The sequence below is a fragment of the Chiloscyllium plagiosum genome, chromosome 40 (assembly GCF_004010195.1).
Source record: "Chiloscyllium plagiosum isolate BGI_BamShark_2017 chromosome 40, ASM401019v2, whole genome shotgun sequence".
NCBI classification, from domain to species: Eukaryota; Metazoa; Chordata; class Chondrichthyes; order Orectolobiformes; family Hemiscylliidae; genus Chiloscyllium; species Chiloscyllium plagiosum.
Window position 1 is genome coordinate 11,007,245 of NC_057749.1, and position 20,106 is coordinate 11,027,350.

The 20,106-nt window shown below is 40.9% G+C and overlaps 1 protein-coding gene across 4 annotated transcripts in view; it reads right to left on the reverse strand.

Annotated features, from left to right (window-relative positions):
• The window catches only part of LOC122542505 (leucine-rich repeat-containing protein 49), a 271,158-nt gene that overhangs the window by 63,179 nt on the left and 187,873 nt on the right, over positions 1-20,106 (reverse strand). For all 4 annotated transcript variants that reach the window (XM_043680302.1, XM_043680301.1, XM_043680305.1 and 1 more), the window contains 3 exons: positions 12,994-13,077; positions 6,009-6,172; positions 5,295-5,384 (listed from right to left, as the gene is read on the reverse strand). In XM_043680302.1, the coding sequence (XP_043536237.1) occupies positions 5,295-5,384; positions 6,009-6,172; positions 12,994-13,077 (338 nt within the window). The remainder of the gene's footprint in view (positions 1-5,294; positions 5,385-6,008; positions 6,173-12,993; positions 13,078-20,106) is intronic.

Here is a 20,106-nt window from a genome sequence, read left to right on the forward strand (position 1 = left end):
ATGTTCTATTTGTAGCTCGGGTGCTCGTTGCTGTGGTTCTGTTCGCCGAGCTGGAAGTTTTTGTTGCAAACGTTTCGTCCCCTGGCTAGGCGACATCATCAGTGCTTGGGAGCCTCCTGCGAAGCGCTTCTTTGATGTTTCCTCCGGTGTTTATAGTGGTCTGTCCCTGCCGCTTTCTAGATTTTAAAAGCTCAGGGCTATTTAGCTTCTCCTGACTCCTCACTGAGTCCTCTCCACAATAAAGTCAGCTGCCTTCCCAGCAGTACAGCCAACTGGGCTACTCTTAACATGGATTCTGCTTCTGTGTCTTATTTATTGACTGTAATATTTGAACTCCTCTTCACTCATTTCAAACCTGAATGACCTATTGAAAACTTTGAAATAAACCACTCTCCTACTGCTGGGCACAATTGAATGTTATTAACATTTTGGAATAGTCGAATATAGCATCTTTGGAACTGAGTGTGCACCATTAAGGCTACATTCTCACAGAATGCTGGAAATGGATTTCATAACAGGTGCAATGTTGAATAAAATGTAATATAGCAATGGATTGAACAATAAAGAATATAGGATGCAATGAATCTAATCTCTGCATAATGTTCAGAGCTAGGACTGAGTGCTTGCAGTTCTGAGGTAAAAAAGTCAAGATTTATAATTAGTACAAATCTAATTTTGTTTGTAATTTACATTTGTATTTACATTAAACTGTAAACTTAAGTTTAAATTCTGAAGTTACCAGACTTAATCAGTGTTTAGTCAAAGCCTCTAGTGGAAGGGTCATACCGGACTCAAAATGGTTTATGTCTCTACAGGTGCTTTCAGCTCTGCTGAGTTTCTCCAGCATGCTCTATGTTTGTTTGGAAAAGATAATTTGTACTTGATCACTTTAATTCAGTCTATTGATGAAGAAATATAGAAGCTTGATGAAGAAATTGCAATTAATCTTGTCCATATGGATTTTACAAGAGTTTCTGACAAAGTTCCACATAAAAAGGCTTGTTAACAAAACAGAGCTTGACGAAATAGAACAGTGTCAGTTTGGATTTTAAAAAATTGTAAGGATAGAAAGCAGCAAGTCATGATTAATAGGGCTCTTATAAAATTTTAAAATTTACTGAAAATACCAAATTGGAAGTGTGCTGCAAGCAGTGAGAATGACATTAATTGACTGCAAAAGGACATGGAGATAGAACAGCAGACACAGTTTAACAGAGAAGTGCAAAGTGATGCCTTTGGCAAGGGGTAAGGAGAATAAATATAGGGTAATGGCACAGTTTAAACAGTATGCAAAGACAGACGGACTGGGGGTTCATGAGCATAGATCTTTGAAGGTGGCAGACATAATAAGTAAAACATGGGAGATTAGACTTCATAAATACAAACTGTATAAAAGCACTGAGGTTATGCTGAATATTTATAAAGCTCTGGTTCTGCCACAACTACAGTATTCAATCGATTCTAGTCACTACACTTGAGAAAGAATGTAAGGGTTGTTAACAATTGCAGAGAGATTTACCAATAGTGGTCCAGGAGTCAGGAATTTTAACTGTAAATTGCAGAAGCTAGTTTTATATTTGTGGGAACAAAGGATACTGAGGGAAGATGAGTTTGAGCTGTACAGGAGTATGTGGGATAGACAAAGAAAAGGGGTTCAATCAGCTGGTAGGTACAAGAACTATTCGGAGACAGATTCGGACAACTGATGCAAGGGTGTGAAGAGTTGAAGGATCTGTTAGAAAATAAACTAGTTAGACTCACTTCATATTGTCATAAATATCTCAGAAGACTGCATTCTTTGGGTGGTGTGGGTTCCAGACCAACCACTTAAAATATTAGTGGGGAATCATCCTTGCCAATGTTAGCAAATACACAACAATTCCATTTTTATTTGAATGTTACTTGGCTTGTGACAGGACTTCTGCCTGATTTGGGAGTCAGTCCACCTCACAGAGCTGCCTGATAACTGTATAGTCCCAGCAGCACCACTGAGAACAGTGTCCACATCTGGGACAACAGACAGTCCCCAGATTCAAAATATCAGAATCCCACGGCAGACACAACTTAAGTGAGTGAATCTAGGAATTTGGTTCAAAGTGGAAACTCAGTGGAAGGAAAGAGGTGCTTTAATAAAGTTTACTGCAAAAAGTAATGTTTCCAGAAAAAGGAGTGAGCAAGAGAGATTAAAAGGTGTAGATCAACAGTGCATGAGGAAAGCAGGAGAGAATAAAAGTCGTGGATCAAGAGATCTACCTGCAGTGAGACCAGTGGCAGTGACCTCACAAACTATAACTTGACACAAATGCAGGGAAAATAGCTGATTGATAAGTATCTTTAGTCACTGAAGTAAAAGTAAGGTCTTTATGTTGTGCTTAGGTCTCTAGTCTCTTTTTTCTCCTTTTATTTTCTTAAAAATAATTTGTTAAGTATAAAATTGATAGTGGTGTCAAAACATAATAACAATGATGTGTAAAGAATGGGGGATTCTTCATGTGCAAAGAGCAGGGCTACTAGAGCAATTATTTAATAATTTAAATAAAACTTAATAGTAATGGCAACACAGGCTCTGTGTTGCTGTGTAGCACGTGGACGATGTTAGATATCAAGATTATCCAAATGAACAGATTTGTAGCAAGTGTTTACAGATCAAGCAACTTTGGATCTGAGTTGGGGAGCTAGTGTCTAAGCTTTGGATGTTGCACTGTTGGATGTAGCTAAGGGGTAAGTTGTCAGAACACTTTGCTCCAGGAGGCAGTCACACTGTTCTAGCTAGGTAATTCAACCTTGGACTGTGATCAGGGACAGGATGGTTAGGGTTTTAGGGAGCCAGGGGTTAGCATTCAAGGATATTCGGCCCTTCAGATATCCAGCAGTTACAAGCTGTTAGAAGAGAGTGGAAGATGAGTAAATTGACCACTGCAACCATGATACAGGGAGTCATTAGGGGGCAGAGGAAGGGAAAAAATTGGAATGTAGTCATCATAGGTGACAACATAAATAGAGGGATAGCTACTGATCGCTACTGCCATGAAAGTGAGTCCCAAAGACTGTGTTGCTTGTCCGGTGCCAGGGCTAAGGACATGTCCTCAGGGCTGGAGAAGAGCTCGGAGTGGGAGAGATTAAGAACATAACAATATAGGAACATAAGAACTAGAAGCAGGGGTAAGCCATCTGGCCCTTCGAGCCTGCTCCGCCATTCAATAAGATCATGGCTAATCTTTTCGTGGCCCGAGCTTCACTAACCCGCCCTCTCATCACAACCGTTAATTCCTTTGCTGTTCAAAATATTATCTATCTTAGCTTTAAAAACATTCAATGAGGAAACCTCAACTAGTTCACTGGGTTAGAGACAAAAAAAAACTGCAGTGGCTGGAATCCAAGGTAGACAAGCAGAAGGATAGAAGAACACTGCAGTCCAGGCAGCGTCAGGAGGTGGAGAAGTCAACATTTTGGGTGTAACCCTGCTTCAGGACCAGAAAAGCACTCATTATCCCCACTCTTGCTTCCTGTTAGTTAACCAGTCCTCTATCCATGCTAATATATTACCCGTAAAGCCTTGCATCTTTATCTCACGCAGCAGCATTCAACTTAATTCAGTTGTCAATGTCTACATCGGTATCAATGACATTGATAGGACTAGAAAGGAGGTTCTACTGCAAGAATTTGAATAGTTTGGAGCTAAATTAGATAGCAGAACCTCCAACGTAATAATCTCATGATTTCTGGCTGAGCCATGGGCAAACTGGTATAAGGTAAATAAAGTCAAGGCGTTAAAGTCACAGGTAGATAGGATAGTGAAGAAGGTGTTTGGTAGGCTTTCCTTTATTGGTCAGAGTATTGAGTACAGGAGTTGGGAGGTCATGTTGTGGCTGTACAGGACATTGGGTTAGGTCACTTTTGGAATATTGTGTGCAGTTCTGGTCTCCTTCTTATCGGAAAGATGTTGTGAAACTTGAAAGGGTTCAGAAAAGATTTACAAGGATGTTGGTTGGGTAGGAGAATTTGAACTATAGGGAGAGGTTGTATAGGTTGGGGCTGTTTTCCCTGGAGCGTCGGAGGCTGAGGGGTGACCTTTTAGAGGTTTATAAAATCATGAGGGGCATGGATAGGATAAATAGACAAAGTCTTTTCCCTGGGGTCAGGGAGTCCAGAAGTAGAGGGCATAGGTTTAGGGTGAGAGGGGAAAGATATGGAAGAGAACTAAGGGACAACTTTTTCACGCAGAGGGTGGTACGTGTATGAAATGAGCTGCCAGAGGATGTGGTGGAAGCAAGTACAATTATAACATTTATAAAGCATCTGGGTGGGTATACGAATATGAAGGGTTTGGAGGGATATAGGCCGGGTGCTGGCAGGTGGGACTAGATTGGGTTGGGATATCTGGTCAGCATGGACACATTGGACCTAATGGTCTGTTTCTGTGCTGTACATCTCTTTAATTCTATGACTCTATAAATATGTGGTTCAAAGATTAGTGTGGAAGGTCCACAACCGCGTGATGAAGGAGCAGCGCTCCGAAAGCTAGTGCTTCCAAATAAACCTGTTGGACTATAACCTGGTGTTGTGTGATTTTTAACTTTGTACACCCCCGTCCAATACCAGCATCTCCAAATCATGTGGAAGGAATGGGTTTCAGTTAGAATAGAAGAGGGCTATTTGTTGGACTTAAACCATCCTGGAATCAGTGTTATGGTAAATCAAATAACTAGGGCTGCAGAGTGGGTTTTAAACTAAGTAGAGGAAGGGAAGTGTGCTGAAGAGGAAATATGTAGCCTTACAAAGCAAACAATTTTGATAGCATTGCAAGACAGCTATTTATGTAATGATACCCAGAGTGAGATTGGAAGGAATAGGAAATGGTCCTTTACTTACAAATTAATCAGAACACAGTTACATGAACTGACAGAAAGGGAAATTCTGTGACAGTAAACACATTGATCTTGAGATGGGTGAGCAATGTTTGTGTTTTGGGAGCTAATTATAATTCTGGATTAGTGGTGCTGGAAAAGCACAGCAGTTCAGGCAGCATCCGAGAAGCAGTAAAATCGATGTTTCGGGCAAAACCCCTTCATCAGGAATACAGGCAGAGTGCCTGAAGGGTGGAGAGATAAAGGATACAAACTGTACATTTTAAGTTGAATGTTGGGAATGAGTCAAAATGTATATCTGCACTTCACTGAACAATTGTCATTTATCATAAACAATACTAATACAGATAAAAGAATAAGAATTTTCAACCTTTACAAAATATTTAGCTAGAAATCAGTAATATGCAAAACAAAATTAGACCTTACCTCATGTTATTGGACTTTTCAGATTTTGACAAGTCTTGTTTGTTGCTCTCTACTGCTTCCTTTTCAATATTGTTCTTTGGACTTAACGGGCTATGAAAGGATATGATTAAAAACAAGCAGTCCAGCACACTTTCAACATTGATTGTTTTATCCAAAAGTAATGAAATTCATTACTTATGTAGGGATAGACCAACTTCCACAATTTATTCATGGACATTTAATGGACTATGTACACAAGACTATAAGAAATGGGTACAGGATTAGGCCTTATGGCCCTTGAAGTCTGCTCTGTCATTCAATATGACTGCAGTTGATCTTCTGCCTCAAATCCAATATCAGCTAATGATCTCTTTCAAATATTCCAGAATGATCATAAAGCTACGTTTTCCCGGAATAGCACTGTGTTCTGTTCTGTGGATTCAAACAGACTTGCTACTTTCCAGGCCAAATACTGAAACTGAGGGGAAAAAATAATGAAACTAGAAAATCTAAACTATGTCCCGAGGAAAAAAAACTATCAAAAAATGAGCCAAATAAGTTTATATTAAAACCAAAAAAGAGGTGCAACTGATAAAATTTACAAAGCTTCAAGGCCCATAATAATTTTTTTTTATCTAATCTTCTCTCCCATCTCACCTTTTCTTCATCTCACTGTTCTGCTGCACTATAGGTTTTGGCCCTTAATCAAAGTTCCTCAGTCAAAAGAATGCATACCTTGATTCATTCGGCCATAGCTCCTGTTCATGTTCATTGATGTGATATGGTTTATGAATACCCAGAGATTTCACTTGTTCCTGTTGTGCGTCCTTGATGGCGGCAACTGTCTGCTGGATCTCCCACTGTCTGGCAGCATTACTGATAGCCAAACGACGTTTCTCCTGTAAAACAAGAGTGAGTAAGACAACAAAGATGATGTAGAGAATATTGTTTAAGAAAACCCATTCACTTCTTTACATTACATAAGGCATATGTTTATCATGTCTAATGTCAGCAGGGTTCATTACAGCTAATGAATTACTTTTTGAAGATTTGCTGTTGTACAGTAGAAAAGATTGTCAAATAATTTGCATTCAACAAGCTCCCTCAAACTATAATGAGATAAATAACCAGATCATTTATTTTATGCATATTGTCATAGGAATTAATGTTAGCCAGGATAGGAAGAGAATTCCCTTGCTTTTCTTTGATCAGTGCTATTGTATCCTTCATTTACACCTGAGTTGGTATTCAGGCCCTTAGTCTAGCTAATACAGCACTCCTTCATGGGTAGTAATCCACTTCCCTTCCATCTTATTTAATTCTATTTGTGTCCAGCAATGTGCAGACTAGCTGCATTAGCCATGGGGAATGCAGAAGTAGGGTAACAGGGTGGAGAGCTCTTTGGAGAGTCAGTATGGACTTGATGGGCCAAATGGCCTGCTTACAGAGTGCAGGGATTCTACGAATCCTTGAGCTGGCTTCCTGCACACCATTCATCGCTGGATCTTCAAATATAATGACTGGTGGGACCAATGCTAGAGGTTGCTGCAATCTCAGAGTAACTCACAGTGAAACAACATTGCAAAGTTTGAAACATTTGCTCATTATTAATGATCTGAGATGAAGTCAATACAACAATAAGTGATAATAAATTACACCCTAATTACTCTGGAACAACATCAAGATCCAAATTACTCCTGACCTTTTAAACTACACCAGGCATTTATCCAATCATGACTTAGAAATTTTTTTTGCTGTTACTTCGCTGTCACTAGGTCATGATCTTGCAACTCACTTCCTAATAGCACCATGGGTGCACCTCCACCACATATATTGCAGTACTTTGGGACACCTCACCATAACCTCCTCCAAAGTAATTGGGGACAAGTAACATTTGCTGGCCTTGTCAGCCTCATGGACATCTCATGAACACATTTAATAAAAACCTTGCTTGAATACACATAATAATTCATCATGGTGATGCTGTAGATATCTCAAAACAAACATTTTATAAGTGTATCACAGTTTTAGCATAGAATTTAAAACATCCATGCCTTAAGTTTAAAATGTTAAAATTAGTTGAATTTCTGAACATTTGGATACTAAAGTGCCATGAATTTCTATGGGCCATACCAACTAAAATCTCCATTGAGATGGTTTTCCTGACAATATTGTTGGATATTAGGGTCCCTTAAAACTGAATTTCTCTAGTATATATTGTCTAGAATGAGATTACATTAAACAGTTATCACAGCAATACTTCACAAAATTCAGAATATGAAAAATAAAGGAAGCATGAAATGTGGAGGTCATGATGCTCATTGAACCAGCATCAACAATTAATCTAGCGCTAAAAGCAGCCTGGATGTAGATTTGCTCGCTGAGCTGGAAGGTTCGTTTGCATAGCAGCCTATTATCAAAGTGTGTTGTTTCCGAAAATAAGTATTTCATCTTAGAAAGAATAGTAAATTAACCCTCAAATGCAGGCGGACAAGAGGACAACATCATCCAATGTCATGACTGGCTGTCCTATGTCAATTTGTCAAAAGCATTCAGACAATTGATTGACATGGCATAAGCTACCTGCCCCAGTAAATTTGATATGACAATAAGTGCTCAGGCAGAGGGGCATTTGTTTTGGACAGTTCTTATCAGCAGACCTTGTAGGCAGCAGTTTTCATCAGGTGATTCCCAGACAGCAGTCTTCATCAAGCAGTCCTCAACAGACACATGGAATACAGACAGAAGTGAAGGAAGACCGAAGGAAGAGTTCCCCCTCACCTCGGCTAAAGAGCAGGATGTTGCCCCCACAACTTTAACAAGACCAAAACATTCCATGCTGACAGCCTGTGTGTCCTCTAGTATCAATGAACTATTTCCATTTGTCATGGTTGTGTACTTTCTTTATCTCATTAACTAATGCAACATATCTCAACTGCTGCATCATATCTAAACTGCTGATGAACAAGTTTAATAAACTATCAGAAAATTACTTACAAATTATTGACTGCCTATATTAGGTATCTGTGAACATGAATCCAGAAAATCAACAATATGAAATAACTAGCTGATTTAAACTGAAGTATGGTTGGTGGCAGGTTCCATTGGAATTTCCTACTAGTTAGCTAGAGAATCATAGAGTCATAGAGATGTGCTGCATGGAAACAGACCCTTCAGTCCAACTCGTCCATGCTGACCAGATACCTCAATCCAATCTAGTCCTACCTGCCAGCACCTGGCCCATATCCCTCCAAACCCTTCCAATTCATATACCCAACCAGATGCCTTATAAATGTTGAAATTGTACCAGCCTCCACCACCCTCTGCGTGAAAAGGCTGCCCCTTAGGTTTCTTTTATATCTTTCCCCTCTCACCCTAAACCTATGCTGTTTAGTTCTGGACTCACCCACCCCAGGGAAAAAACCTTGTCTATTTACCCTATCCACGCCCCTCATGATTTTATAAACCTCTATAAGGTCACCTCTCAGCCTCCGACGCTCCAGGGAAACAGTCCTAGCCTACTCCACTTCTCCCTATAGCTCATATCTTCCAACCCTGGCAACATCCTTGTAAATTTTTTCTGAATGCTTTCAAGTTTCACAATATGATTCTGGGTAATCCAAGATGGAGGACGGGAAATATTTCTGGCTGTAAGAGCTGCTCCTTTTTTAGAGGTATTTTAGGTGCTGGAGGTGATTTCCTTGAATTGCAGGAGCAGCAATTACTGTTTTATATGCTGTTGCATTGTTTTGGAACTTTGGAAAAAAAAGTAAAACAACAGCAGTTTTAAAAGGGAGAAGAAAGCACATGGTGAGGACAGTGCAGGAGAGAGAGAGAGAGAGAGAACCTGCACAATTACCGCCTTTGCTGTTTGAATTCGTGTATTGCTGGACATTGGAGTGCATCTGGGAAAATTATCAAACAGTGAAATTCACAAGTAATCTTGGAGGAACTGTTGGGCAAAGTTCACAGCACAGAATCAGATAACTTAATTGTTGTTTTAAGTGGCCTACAGAGAATCTGCAGTAGTGAGTAGAGTAGGTTCTTTCTTGATTATATGTTTTTGGAGATATGTCTCTTGATTAAACTTAAAATATAAGCCATAACTATTAATTTAACCTGGGGCAGTGTTTGTAGAGGAATAAGACGGTGTAATTTTCTGGGTCTGTAGATTGTGAAGGAGCAAAAATGGCCTTTGCAGTGATATGTACTTCTTGTCAGATGTGGGAGCTTAAAGAGAGTTTAAGGGCTACTGCGGATTATATCTGCCATAAATACTGCTGGCTGCGAATCTTATCAGATCGAATGGATTGGTTGGAGAGACAGTTAGAAGCGATGAGGAATTTGCAACAGCAACAGTATGTGATGGATGGCAGTTATAGGAAGGGGGGAAGTCTCAGATACAGTCATAGAGATGGGTTAACTCCAGGAAAGGTAAGAGAGGTAGGCAGCCAGTGCAGCAGTTTTTTGTGACTATACCCATTTCAAACAGGTATGCTGTTTTGGAAAATGTAGGGGGTGATGGATTCTCAGGGGAACGTAGCACGAACAGCCAAGTTTCGGGTATGGAGACTGGCTCTAATGCAACGAGGGGTACGTCGGGTTCCAAGAGATCAATTGTGTTAGGGGATTCTCTAGTTCGAGGTACAGACAGACGTTTCTGTGGCCAGCAGCGAAAAAGCAGAATGGTGTGTTGCTTCCCTGGTGCCAGGATCAAGGATGTCTCAGAGAGGGTGCAGAATGTTCTCACGGAGGAGAGGGGCCAGCAAGAGGTCATTGTCCACATTGAAACCAACGACCCAGGAAGGGAAAAGGTTAAGATTCTGAAGGGAGATTACAGAGAGCTAGGCAGAAATTTAAAAAGGAGGTCCTCGAGAGTAGTAATATCTGGATTACTCCCAGTGCTACGAGCTAGTGAGGGCAGGAATAGGAGGATAGAGCAGATGAATTAATGGCCGAGGAGCTGGTGTATGGGGGAAGGATTCACATTTTTGGATCATTGGAATCTCTTTTGGGGTAGAAGTGACCTGTACAAGAAAGATGGATTGCACTTAAATTGGAAGGGGACTAATATATTGGCAGGGAGATTTGCTAAAAATGTGTTGCTGGAAAAGCGCAGCAGGTCAGGCAGCATCCAAGGAGCAGGAGAATCGAAGTTTCGGGCATGAGCCCTTCTTCAGGCTCATGCCCGAAACGTCGATTCTCCTGCTCCTTGGATGCTGCCTGACCTGCTGCGCTTTTCCAGCATCACATTTTCAGTTCTGATCTCCAGCACCTGCAGTCCTCACTTTCTCCAGGGAGATTTGCTACAGCTGCTCGGGAGGATTTAAACTAGTAAGGTGGGGGTGGGACCCAAGGAGATAGTGAGGAAAGAGATCGATCTGAAACTGGTACAGTTGAGAACAGAAGCGAGTTAAACAGTCAGGGCAGGCAAGGACAAGGTAGGACTAATAAATTAAACTGCATTTATTTCAATGCAAGGGGCCTAACAGGGAAGGCAGTGGAACTCGGTGTATGGTTAGGAACATGGGACTGGGATATCATAGCAATTACAGAAACATGGCTCAGGGATGGGCAGGACCGGCAGCTTAATGTTCCAGGATACAAATGCTACTGGAAGGATAGCAAGAGAGGCAGGGTGGGGGGGTGGAGTGGCGTTCTTGATAAGGGATAGAATTACAGCTGTACTGAGGGAGGATATTCCCAGAAATACATCCAGGGAAGTTATTTGGGTGGAACTGAGAAATAAGAAAGGAATGATCACCTTATTGGGATTGTATTATAGACCCCCCAACAGTCAGAGGGAAATTGAGAAACAAACTTGGAAGGAAATCTCATCTATCTGTAAGAATAATAGGGTAGTTATGGTCGGGGGTTTTAACTTTCCAAACATCGACTGGGACTGCCATAGTGTTAAAGGTTTAGATGGAGAGGAATTTATTAAGTGTGTACAAGACAATTTTCTGATTCAGTATGTGGATGTACCCACTAGAGAAGGTGCAAAACTTGACTTACTCTTGGGTAATAAGGCAAGGCAGGTGACTGAGGTGTCAGTGGGGGAGCATTTTGGGGCCAGCGACCATAATTCTATTAGTTTTAAAATAATGATGGAAAAGGATAGACCAGATCTAAAAGTTGAAGTTCTAAATTGGAGAAAGGCCAATTTTGACGGTATTAGGAAAGAACTTTTGAGAGCTGATTGGGGGCAGATGTTTGCAGGTAAAGTGACAGCTGGAAAATTGGAAGCCTTCAGAAATGAGATAACGAGAATCCAGAGAAAGTATATTCCTGTTAGGGTGAAAGGAAAGGCTGGTAGGTATAGGGAATGCTGGATGACTACAGAAATTGAGGGTTTTGTTAAGAAAAAGAAGGAAGCATATGTAAGGTATACACAGGATAGATTGAGTCAATCCATAGAAGAGTATAAAGGAAGTAGAAGTATACTTAAGAGGGAAATCAGGAGGCCAAAAAGGGGACATGAGATAGCTTTGGCAAATAGAATTAAGGAGAATCCAAAGAGTTTTTACAAATATATTAAGGACAAAAGGGTAACTAGGGAGAGAATAGGGCCCCTCAAAGATCATCAAGGCAGCCTTTGTGTGGAGCCGCAGAAAATGGGGGAGATACTAAATGAGTATTTTGCATCAGTATTTACTGTGGAAAAGGATATGAAAGATATAGACTGTAGGGAAGTAGATGGTGACATCTTGCAAAATGTCCAAATTACAGAGGAGGAAGTGCTGGATGTCTTGAAACGCATTAAAGTGGATAAATCCCCAGGAACTGAACAGGAGTACCCTAGAACTCCTTTGTAATATGGACATTTTTCAAGATGTTACCATCTATTTCCCTACATTCTATATCTTCCATGTCCTTTTCCACACTAAACACTAATGCAAAATACCCATTTAGTAATATGATATAAGCAACCTTTAGACTTCAAAGTAGCATCAAGGACATTTCAGTGATTTTATGTAGCCAGACAGGAACATAATCCCTATTCTATTAAGCAAAAAAGGAGGGTGATAAGAATAACTGTTGCCAAAGTTAGTTCATATACTTGAAAAGTATATGACATGACTCAGTGGCTTGCTGAGTCACATTAACAGACAGTTAAAGGCAACCATGTTGGTGTAAACTATAGCACATATCAACTAAAAGATGCAAGAATGACAGGTTTCCTTGCCTATTTGGTTTTAGAACAATCTGAAGGTGCATGGGCACTTTCATGGGTTCTAGCCTTTTATTTCCAGATTATGTCCATTTTTGTAATGTTGTTGTCAAGTGTTGCAGGAAATCTTTCTACGCTAAAAGTACTAAATAAACTCATACTATTTCAGAACCTGCTTGGTATTACAGCTCATAAATTGCTGGGCTTCTTATATTGATATTTGTTGAGTACTACATGAAAACCATAGTGCTTCTCTTAGAGCTATGTCCACAACAGGTTACAAAGTGCAAAGATAATACTTTGACATAGCCGCTACACTTGGATTTATACTAACACTAAGCCTGACTACACTATCTCTTAAATATTCATAAAATAGGAGTACAATATTAAAAAATCCTAAAAGCCAGAAACAAATTTCTTTTGCAGACCTGTTTAGATTAATTGATTAAATACATGTCTTGACCATATTATTACCAGAATGGAAGGATTCTGCATGCAACATTCTCATAATTTATTTTAACTGAAGACTAACTAATATTTAGTCTTTACCTTCAGAATTGCCTGTTTGTGTATTTCACGTTTTTTGTCATCTTCTTTTCTGGCCATGACTGATGCCATTCTCCTCTCTTCCTCCTGAAAATAAGCATCATAAATGAAAATGTATTTGTCACCTTTAAAACAATTTGATAGATAGTCATTATAAGGGGCAGTATATCAATGAACAATGGAGAGTACAAAACTGGTGGTCACTGCGATATTACAACAGCACTGTGATTAATACCAAAACGAAACTAAAACATTCATATTTGAAATATTCAATTCTATGTCATCTTTTATTGAATGTTTAATTAAACGTGGGCTGTGGTAATGAAATACTTTTCATTTTTAAATTTTTTATCAGTCACAGATTACGCATAGCTAGATTTGGATGTTAAAGTTCCCAGTAATTGCTTCATTAAATCCTCCCAAGGTCAGGTACAACATAGGCCAATAGAAAATTGAGATATCCTCTAATTCTGTCATCAAACTTTCATGATTTAGATATCTTCTATGCTTAAAAATACTGTATTGAGATACGGAGCATGGTTCACTGTGCTTGAACATATCCATACCAAAGTCAACAAGTGTGGAACTGGACAAGCACAGCAGATCAGGCAGCATCCAAGGAGCAGGAACACAGAACATACAACTAGAACAGTACAGCACAGTAGAGGCCCTTCGGCCCTCGATGTTGTACCAACCTTATATCCTATTCTAAGATCAAACTAACCTACATACCTTCATTTTACTATCATCCATGTACCCATCTAAGAGTCGCTTAAATGTCCCTAATGTATCTGACTCTACCAACACTGCTGGCAGTGCATTTCAGGCACCCACCACTGTCCTAGTAAAGAATATACCTCTGACATCTCCCCTGAACCTTCCTCCAATCACCTTAAAATTATGCCCCCCTGTGATAGCCATTTCTGCTCTGGGAAAAGTTCTCTGACTATTCACTCGTTCTAAGTCTCTCATCATCTTGTGCACCTCTATCCACTCACCTCTCTTCCTTCTTTGCTCCAGTGAGAAAAGCCCGAGCTTGCCCAACCTTTCTTCATAAGACATGCCCTCCAGTCCTCTGCACCCTCTCTAAAGCTTCCACATCCTTCCTATAATGAGGTGACCAGAACTGAACACAATATTCCAAGTGTGGTCTAACCAGGGGTCTATAGAGCTGCAGCATAACCTTACAGATCTTAAACTCAATCCTCCTGCTAATGAAAGCCAACACATCATATGGCTTCTTAACAACCCTATCAAATTGGAAGGCAACTTTAAGGGATCTAGGGACATGGACCCCAAGATCCCTCTGTTCCTCCACACTGCCATGAATGCTACCTTTAACTCTGTATTATGTATTCCAAATCGACCTTCCAAAATTAATCACTTCACATTTTTCCAGGTTGAACACCATCTGCCACTTCTCAGCCCAGTTCTGCATCCTGTCAATATCCCAGTGCAACCGACAACAGCCCTCCACACTATCCACAACTCCACCAACTTTTGTGTCATTCATAAATTTACTCACCCACCTTTCCACTTCCTCATCCAAGTCATTTATAAAAATCACAAACAGTAGAGGTTCCAGGACAGATCCCTGCAGAACACCACTGCTCACCAAGCTCCTGGCTGAATGCTTGCCTTCAACCACCACCCTCTGTCTCCAATGGGCCAGCCAATTCCATATCCAGACAGCCAAATTTCCCTGTATCCCATGCCTCCTTACTTTCTGAATGAGTTTACCAAGGAGAACCTTTTCAAATGCCTCGCTAAAATCCACATACACCACATCCACTGCTCGGCCTTCATTAATGCGTTTTATCACATCCTCAAAGAATTCAGTAAGGTTTGTGAGGCATGTCCTGCCCCTCACAAAGCCATGCTGACTATCTCTAATCAAACTATTAGAGATTTCATAAATCCAAGTAATCATAAATCCAGTCTCTCAGAATCCTCTCTAATAATTTGCCCATTATAGACGAAGACTGATGGGTCTGTAACTCCTAGGATTATCCCTAATCCCTTTCTTGAACAAGGGAATAACATTTTCCACTCTCCAGTAATCTGGCACGACTGCAGTGGACAGTGAGGACTCACAGATTATTGCCAAAGGCGCAGCAATCGCTTCCCTCACTTCCTGTAGTAACCTTGGGTATACCCCATCTGGCCCAGAGGACTTATCTTTCAAACTTTTCAGCACATCCTCCTTCTTAACATCAACTGTTTGAGCATATCAGCCTGTTTCATGCTGTCATCACAAATGTCAAGGTCCCTCTCACCGTGAATACTGAAGTAAAGTACTCATTAAGGATTTCCCCTACCTCCTCAGAGACCAGGAACAAGTCCCCTCCATCATTTCTGATCGACCCTACTCTCACTCTGGCCATCCTTCCATTACTCACATAAGTGTAGAGTGCCTTAGGGTTTTTCTTAATCGTACCCGCTAAAGCTTTTCCATGCCCCCTTCTAGCTATCCTAATTCCACTCTTTAGTTCCTTCCTGACCACTTTGTAACCCTCTAGAGCCCTGTCTGATCCTTGCCTCCTCAACCTTAAGTAAGCTTCCTTCTTCCTCTGACTACATGTTTTATATTCCTTGCCACCCAATGTTCCTTCACCCCACCATCCATGCCTTAGTGGGACAAACTTATGCAGCACTACCAGCAGGTGCTCCCTAAACAACCTCCACATTTCTTTTGTGCATTTTCCTGAGAACATCTCAGAAAACACGTCAAGATACCTTTGGGTGGCACAGTGGCTCATTGGTTACCATTGCTGCCTCACAGCGCCAGGGAGCTAGGTTTGCTTCCAGCCTTGGGCGACTGTCTGTGTGGAATTTGCACATTCTCCATGTGTGGGTTTACTCCCACAATCCAAAGATGTGCAGTTTAGGTGAACTGGCCATGCTAAATCACCATAGCGTTCAGGGATGTGTAGGTTAAGGGCATTAGTCAGGGGTAAATATCAAATGATAGGGTTGGGGAATGGATCTCGGTGGGTTACTCTTCAGAGGGTTGGTGTAGACTTGTTGGGCTGAAGGGCCTGTTTCCACACTGTTCCAGGAATTCTAATTCTAATTCAAATCTGTTCCCAATGTAGGCGCCCCAGTTCCTATCTAATAGTATTATAATTCCCACTCCCCCAATTAAATAATTTTCCATATCGTCTGCTCCTATCCCTCTCCTTGACTATAGTATAGGTCAAGAGTTATGATCACTAACACTGAAATGCTCTCCTATTGAGAGATTTGAAGCCTGGCCTGATTTGTTGTCGAGCACCAAATCTAATATAGCCTCGCCTCTAGTTGGCCTATCAGGAATGTGTATAGGGCTTATTCCCCAAAGGTCAACTCTCCTGCTTTTCAGATGTTGCCTGACCTGCTGTGCTTTTTCAGCGCCATACATTTAAACTCTGACTCTCCAGCATCTGCAGTCCTCACTTTCTCCACATACATACTGGATTTTAGCAATTATCAAGATCATTTGCAATCTCCTCCATGAAATGTCTCAACTCTTGCATTATTCTACTTGCTAGTCCCCCACCTTGCACGCTCAGTAAACACCAGTGTTTGTATGCTGCATGTCTTGAAGTAAGTTCTACAGGCTGGCCTAGTTTCCTATTCCCCAAATTAAAATTTTATATTTTTTTCTCTTAAAATGGCTTACCCTTGACAAATGAAATTGCAGAAAGCTGCAATACAAAGGTATTTGTGAGTACTTTTGTATGAAACACAGGAGGCGGAACAGTGGTTAGCACTGCTGCCTCACAGCACCAGGGACCCAGTTAGGATTCCAGCCTTGGGGACTGCCTATGTGGAGTTTGCTCATTCTCCCCTTGTCTGCATGGATTTCTGCTGGGTGCTCCAGTTTCCTCCCACAGTCCAAAGATCTGCAGATTAGGTGGATTGGCATTTGGAAATGCAAGGTTACAGGGATATGGTAGGAGAGTGGAGTCTGGGTGGGCTGTTTATTCAGAGGGTTGGTGTAGGTTGGATGGGCCAAATGCCTGCTTCCACATTGCAGAGATTCTATGATTCTGTAGGGATTTTACGCAGCAAATAATTAGAAGGCTAATGGAATGTTGGCCTTTATTTCAATAACAATAGGGAGGTATTACTACAATTGTACAGGTGCTGGTGAGACTACATGTGGGGTATTGTGAGGAGTTGTGGTCCCGTTATCTAAAGAAAGATAGCATTGCTCCATTGCTTCATCAATGACCTTCCTTCCATCACAAGATCAGATGTGGGCATATTCGCCAATGATTGCACAATGTTCAGCACCATTTGTGACTCGTCAGATACTGAAGGAGTCTATGTTCAAATGTAGAAAGATCTGGACAATATTCAGGCTTGGGCAGACAATTCTCAAATAAAATTTGCGCCATACAAATGCCAGGCAATGACCATCACCAATAAGAGACAATCTAACCAAGGCTCCTTGACTATAAATGGTGTTACCATCACCAAAACAACTATTATCAACAACATAGGGATTAGCTTTGGTCAGAAACTTAACTGTACTCATCACAGAAACACAGTGGCTACAAGAGCAGGTCAGAGGCTAGGAATACAGTTGCGAGTAACTCACCTCCTGACTCCCCAAAGCCTGTCCATCACCTACAAGGGACAAGTCAGGAATGGAATACTCCCCACTTACCTGGATGAGTGCAGCCCTAATAACGCTCAAGAGATTTGACACCATCCAGAAAAAGCCTGCTGGATTTGCATCCATAAGCATTCACTCTCTTCACTACCGATACACAGGTAGTGCACTGTGTACAAGATGCACTGAAGAATATCACCGAAGAGCCTCAGACAGCACCTTCCAAACACAGCAATTTTCATTTAGAAGATCAAGGACTTCCAGTAGATACATAGGAACATGACAACCTCAAGTTCCCCTCCAAGCCACTCAGCATCCTGACTTGGAAATATATCACTGTTCCTTCACTGTCACTGGGCCAAAACCTCAGAATTCCCTCCCTATTCCAAATTCTAGAGGAACTGATCCTGGATCATTGTGCTGTACACATTTCAATTTCCTCATAAGGGTGAGTTTATCAGCCAATCGGTGCTCAGGATTGGTTGGAGTCATATCAGTAGGTCCACAGAGTCATAAGACACATTGATTTGTAGAAAGCTACTGAAAAGAGGGATTTAGGGGTCCTCATTTATGAATCACAAAAAGTTAGTATCAAATTTCAGCAGGTAAAGGAAAGGCAAATGGAATGTTGTCCTATATTTCAAAGAAAATGGAATATACAAGTATGGAGCTTTGCTAAAATTGTACAAGGCATGGTGAACAATTTTAGGCACCTTATCTAAAGAAAGACATACTTGCATTCGAGGCATTCCAGAGAAGGTTCACTAAACTGATACCAGGTATGGACAAATAAACTTCTTATGTGGAGAGGTTCAGTAAATTGGGCCTGTACTTGTTGGAATATAGAAGAATGAGAGGCAACTTAATTGAAATATACAAGATTCTTAGAGCACTTGACAGGATAAACGTGGAAAGATTGTCCTGTTTGTGGGAGAGGTTAGGACCAGAGGAGTTGCAGATTTAAGATAGAGACAAAGAGGATTTTTTTTCTCTCAGGGTTGTGAATCTCGAAATGCTTTGCCACAGAGGGCTGCTGAGGCTGGATCATTAAGTATATTCAAGGCTGAGATAGAATTTTATTATTATCAAGGGAAGGTGATTTGAGGATTATCAGATCAGCTATGATATAATTGAAATGGCAGAGTAGATTCAATGGCTCAATGGTCTACTACTGCTCCCATGTCTGTGGCCTAAAGCATTGTACTGGCTCCAGTGTGAGGTTGCTGAACTCTTTGGAAGTGGAACAGCCAAAACTAATTGCTAACTTGGGATTCTGTACCAAGAGCTCCACACCAATTTCAGCTCAAGCTCCTAGCCTGAGCAGAATATTTTGCAACATATGAGTGATTCTTATCCTACAGATATTTTCTGATCAACCTGTTGAGAGATATTATTACACATCTCTGGAGCAAGTGGAACTTAATCCCGGGTCTTCTGGCCCAGAACTCACTGTGCCACAAAAGCCCTGCATCCGCATCCTTTTTTTTTCTTCTTTTTTCTCTATCTCACAGCACTGAATGATTTTTCTCCCCATCACAAAATCACCCATGCTACCATCCTTATCCTATACTCATTTTTAACCTCCAAATAAACTACTAAATCCCAAAGTAACAAAATTCTAGCCACAAACAGGATAAAAATTGAGTCAGAAGAACAGAATATTCCATTGCTAAAACAGAGCAGCTATGTGCAACAAAATTGGTAGACAGTGAATAAAGAACAGTACATCACAGGAACGCCCTTTGGCCAACACAGACTGCCTTTGTGCAATCTGGATCCCTCTATTCATTGCTTATTCATAAATTTGCATTTTACAAGTTTCTATTGTATCCGCCTCCTTCATTTCCACTGATAGCGCATTTGAGGCAACTTACCATTATCTGTGCAAAAAACCTGCCTCTCACATGATCTTTAAACTTATCCCCTTTTACCTTAAACCTATGTCCCCTAGTAAGTGACATTCCTACCCTGGGAGAAAGACTCCGACTATCCATTCTATCCACGCCTCTCACAATTTTATAAACTTTTATCAAGTAACCTGAGAACCTTCAACATTCAAATGAAAATAAACCAAGCTTGTTCAATCTCTCCTCACAGCTAATACCCTCCAAACTAGGCAACATCTAGGCAACTCTTTTCTGTACATCTTCCAGTAGACTGGAAATTGGAACTGCACACAATATTCCAAATGTAGCCGAACTAAATTTCTCTATAGCTGCAACATGACTTGCCAATTTTTATACTCTATGCCCTTGACCAATGAAGGCAAGAATGCATATGCCTTCTGATCACTTTGTCCACTTAGGTTGTCACTTCCAGGGCAGAAGTGGGTGCTGCAATTGCTGGAGATTAGAGTCAAGATTAGAGTGGTGCTGGAAAAGTACTGCAGGTCAGGCAACATCTGAGGAGCAGGAAAATCGACGGTTCAGGCAAAAGCTCTTCGGATGCTGCCTGACCTGCTGTGTTTTTCCAGCACCACTAATCTTCTTACTTTCAGGGAACTGTGGATCTGTACA